Genomic DNA, 5,117 nt, shown 5'->3' with positions numbered 1-5,117 from the left:
GAGGCGAGAGGGCGGCGAACAGAGTGTGGAGGAAGCGCCTTCTTAACGCACGCCGGACGCGGCACACCAAAACCAGCGCGCGCTAGGCCGATTTTTCCCGCCCGCGCGATCCTTTCCCGCGCTCTGGAGCGCCAAACCCAGGGCGACGACATGGCCAATGGTATGATCTGTGGCCGCGGGCCTTTTTTTTTAAATTGAGCGCGGACATGAAATGAGTCGGCGCGTTGGACGCACTGTCGACCCAAATACAAAAGAGGGCAGATGTTGGGCGGGCGGCCGATCCAAACAAACAAAAAGCGAACAAATACGCTGTCCGTTTGGATCGGCCGTTGGAGTGCTCTAATAACACTTTCTTCTCCATGAAAATGAAATGCTTCCGGGCGCTTTTAGACGTGCGCAAGCGAAGAAGAAGAAGAAGCAGCAGCATATAGGATCTGGGAATAATAACCTGCAAGTTCCCGATGGGAACTGTCAGTGCGGTCACCGCTGCGGTACTAATCCCGACACAGCATGACGGGATTTAGACGTGCTTTTAGACGTGCTCCATCTTGCATTTTCGCGAGGAAATACTGCCGTCTGACTTGTACTACAGCATGACGAAGATTTCAGTTCATTAGCAGTAGTACAGTTCGTACTACTCCTACTCGCTAGTACTACGTACGTCCGTTTGATTTCGGTACTACTGGCAGTTGAGTTTAGCAAGTTGAATTTGATTTGGGTACTACTGTACTGTCACCCCCAAAGGCCGTCGCCAGCCCCACGGGCCTCAATCCTCATGGATCTCTGACCGATTTGAGATCCAGATGACAAATCAAGGTGGAGGGCAGTAGTCGACACAAGTCACAACATAAGCATAGTACGATCTGCAGTACAACAACGCCGGTCAGTTCTCCACCGCAGTACAACCATCGTAATAGCCTCGCACACCTCATCATACTACTACAAAAGAAAATGGGTGATGTCCCGGCCTCAAAAGCTAAAGCCATGATTCCTGCTTGCGTCTACGGAAGCTAAGCTAGCCAGATGCAACCAGACACTACTACTGGGGAAGACGAAGAGGAGGAAGAGACGCAAAGGTGCCATTGAGTGCAGCGTTGATGAACCGTCCTACTCCTCCGAGGCCGGAGCGGTTCACCGGCGCTGCACACAATGACGGCTCTGCTTTCTCCGGCGAAACAGCAAAGCAAGCCTTTTGTTACTAATCCCGACACCATTGACACAGGCATTCATCAGCTACTTATATATGCTCATGTGCCGGTGGTGACATGAAGCGGAGAGAAGGAGCTCAGTTGGGGCCCCAGCAGACGAGGTGGTGCGCCTTCCGCAGCTTCGCGTCCTCCGCGGACAAAGGTGCCGGTCGGGGAGCCGCGGCGGCCGCTGCCTCGGAGAGCGAGGCGGACAGGGCGCGGACCCTGGGCGCGGCGGCGGCGTGGCGGTAGAGCGAGCGGAGCGGGTAGCCCCAGCGGCACAGGCCCGCCTGGTCCTTGAGCGCCTCCACGGCGCCCACGCTTGCCGCCACCACCAGCGACGGCGCCTTCCTGCTCGCCGCCGACGCCATCGCAGCCCCTAGATCCTGTTCCTCCCCTTGCTTCCTTTCTTTCTCTCTGCGTCTGCGCCGCACCTGGTTTACTTGCTCAAGTGGATGTCGTCTCATCGGCGATCTCTGCGGGGGTTGCCATTTTTATACGCGACCGGGGACGCGAAACAGGCGGCGAAAGGGAGGAGCGGCCTAGGGGAAAACAGGGAGCGGGCCGCCTGTTTTGGACGGCGCGTCCGATGAAACGGGGCGGCGGACAAGACGTGGCGCGGTACAAGAAAGTTCTCTCCGCTACACATGCTGAACGTGAAACAAATTGTTTTTTAGAATCGAAATAAATTGTTTTTAGGAACGTGAAATAATTGGTAGATTAGTGGTTACAGCTAATTTATTCTCTCATTCGCAAAAGAAAAATAATACTCTACTAATTAACTTGGTCAAACCGGGGGCTGTCAGTTCAAGTTATGTCCGTTGGCTGTATAAAGTCGCGAGGCCGGTCCATCATCCTCCCTAGCCACGTCATGGTCTTTTGTTATTTTTTAAACATAGTACAGACGCGGATGCTTATACATACGCATATACATTTCATCTTATGAACGCATATACACAATACACATAACGTATGGGCACACACACTATTTTTATGAGTATCTTTGAGAGGATGGGCCGGCACATCATCTTGAGATTGTTAAAAGTTGCCACAGACGCTTTCGTAATCGATGGAGATGTCTCCTCCCATTTAACACACATCAACTGAAAGGTTAAAATAAATCCAGAAAAATGCGAGCATCAATGTCAAGTTTAGGACCACAAATTGATTCCCTACATTCTATTCTCAAGTTTCCAATTTGAAAGTTGCAACTTTCAAAATGATTTACCTTTCAAAATCAAAAGCCCTTTTCTATATCTAACTATAAAGTTCTCGAGAGAACAATCGAGCCTAATACTTGATCGGAAAAAACTAGACTTACCCACTAGACTCCCATGCACCTTTTTTTTTTTTACATTCAAACACTCTTTATGCCTGGCAATCATAGTAGCATCATTTATAAGAGAGCTAATAATCTCATTTGATGGTTCTTCCATCCAACCAGAACACACAGAACTCCTAGCTAGCTTAGCTAGATCATGCACAACGCAACTTGCCTCTTTAGAAACATCACAAAAAATAACATGCGGAAATCACAAGTAACTCTCGGCGGCGCTCCGGCGTGTGCAGGCGGCGGTGGTCTCTGTGCATGGTCGACGGCTTCATCTCTGACCCGGACGGCGCGGGGGATGGAGGCGGCCCGGCGTGGCCGGCGATCTGGATGCGGTGGTGTCGGCGGCTTGCTGATCTACCGGTGCTCCAGGGTTCTGCCTGGTGGTGCTGGTGGTAACGGCGGCCTGTGCACGAGAGTTGGATCCCTTCGAACTGATCTGGGTGAAAACTTGCCTTCGGCGTCTGCTAAGGCCGGCGGTGGCGGCGCTATCTGCGTCGTTCCCTTCTTGAAGGCATCACCGTGGAGAAGTTCAAGGCCACTCTCTGCTACCTCCAGGGGAAACCCTAGATCGGATGATCGAATGACGGCGGCGCTCTGGTGTCGTTCCTCCCTTGGGGGCGTCATTCTTGGAGGGTACACACGTGATCGAGGGACCAGAGCACGGATTCTTTGATGGAGCGGTGATTCATCCTACACACTGATGGCGACGGATCTTGACGGCGTGGCGCAGTGCAAATTTGGAGTTCGCTGTGGGAGGATGGACTTGCGCAGGAGGACGACGATGTTGGACGTCGTGGTGGCGTCGATGGCAGAGAGACCTGGCACGGTACATGCAACAGTACAACTCTAAAGATGAATTGATAGCAGGTGGCTGCGGCGGCCTCATACCCGGCAGGCGTCCTGGTTGAGGAGTGCGTTGGACTGGTAGGTGCCCCATACTGATAACCCACAAGTATAGGGGATCGCAACAGTTTTCGATAAGTAAGAGTGTCGAACCTAACGAGGAGCTAAAGGTAGAACAAATATTCCCTCAAGTTCTATCGGCCAGCGATACAACTCTACGCACGCTTGAAGTTCGCTTTACCTAGAACAAGTATGAAACTAGAAGTATTTTATAGGTGTTGTTGGATAGGTTTGCAAGATACTCCCTCCATTCCAAAATATAGTTCGCCCACGCTTCCCGAGGTCCAACTTTGACCGTAAATTTAACCAACGAGACCAATTGCGGCGGAAGAAAAAATTATATAATTGAAAACTTCTTTCGAATACGAATTCACTGATATAATTTTTGCTCCCACCGTAATCGGTCTTGGTAGTTAAATTTACGGTCAAAGTTGAAGCACGTGGATAGAGGAAGCACTACATTGTGGAATGAAGGGAGTAATAAAGAGTACGTAAATAAAAAGTAGGGGCTGTTTAGATAAAGAAACAATAAAGTAAATATAGCGAGTGTGGAAAAGTGGTGGTAGGAGTTGCGAAATTGTCCCTAAGCAATTGACTACTTTACTAGACCCATAACAAGTATTATGTGGGTGAGGCCACTGCTAGCATGTCATCCCTGACTTGGAATTCTATGCACTTATGATTGGAACTATTAGCAAACATCCGCAACTGCTAATGTTCATTAAGGTAAAACCCAACCATAGCATTAAGATATATTGGCCCCCCTTCAATCCCGTATGCATCAATTTCTATGCTAGGTTGAAGCTTCTGTCACTCTTACCTTTCAATATATAGTCCTATCAACTAACTCTAGGGTGTGATCCACGCGCGCAATCATATGATGGGCACCAAAGGAGAGCAACATAACCACAAGCAAATTAAATCAATCATAGCAATTCATCAACCATCGACATGACAACGAAAATCTACTCACACATCATATGATGGCAACACATCATTGGATAATAATATGAAGCATAAAGCACCATGTTCAAGTAGAGGGTACAGCGGGTTGCGGGAGAGTGGACCGTTGTAGATAGAGGGGGGAAGGTGATGGAGATGTTGGTGAAGATGGCGGAGGTGTTGGTGTAGATCGCGGTGATGATGATGGCCCCCGGTGGCACTCCGGTGCCACCGGAAGCGAGGGGGAGAGAGCCCCCTCCTCCTTCTTCTTCCTTGACCTCCTCCCTATATGGGAGAAGGGTTTCCCCTCTGGTCCATGGCCTCCATGGCAAGGGAGGGGCGAGAGCCCCTCCAAGATTAGATCTGTCTCTCTGTCTCTCTCTGTTTCTGCGTTCTGTTCTGTCTCTGTTTCACCGTTTCGTGTATATATGGAGATCTGTAACTCCGATTGGCCTGAAACCTTTGCTGTGTTTTTTTCTTCCGAAAATTAGCTTTCTTGCGACAGAAGAAGAGCGTCAACCTCCTTACGGGTGGCTCACGAGGGTAGGGGCGCGCCCAGGGGGGCAGGCGTGCCCCCCTGCCTCGTGGCCACCTCGGGCACCGTCTCGCGTGGATTTTTCTTTCAGAATTTTCCAAATATTCCAAAAAGTATCTCCGTCCGTTTTTATCCCGTTTGGACTCCGTTTGATATGGATATTCTGCGAAACCAAAAACATGCAACAGACAGGAACTGGCACTAGGCACTGGATCAA

The 5,117-nt window shown here is 50.2% G+C and overlaps 1 protein-coding gene across 1 annotated transcript; it reads right to left on the bottom strand.

Annotated features, from left to right (window-relative positions):
- Positions 1-830: 830 nt before the first annotated feature.
- LOC119318849 lies at positions 831-2,067 on the bottom strand. Its single transcript, XM_037593423.1, has one exon. It carries the CDS (start codon positions 1,652-1,654, stop codon positions 1,286-1,288), a length of 369 nt encoding a protein of 122 aa, XP_037449320.1. The 5' UTR covers positions 1,655-2,067; the 3' UTR covers positions 831-1,285.
- Between the last annotated feature and the right edge of the window lie 3,050 nt (positions 2,068-5,117).

This window comes from Triticum dicoccoides, chromosome 6A, assembly GCF_002162155.2.
Source record: "Triticum dicoccoides isolate Atlit2015 ecotype Zavitan chromosome 6A, WEW_v2.0, whole genome shotgun sequence".
Taxonomy (NCBI): domain Eukaryota; kingdom Viridiplantae; phylum Streptophyta; class Magnoliopsida; order Poales; family Poaceae; genus Triticum; species Triticum dicoccoides.
This window is presented reverse-complemented; position numbering and strand designations above follow the sequence as displayed.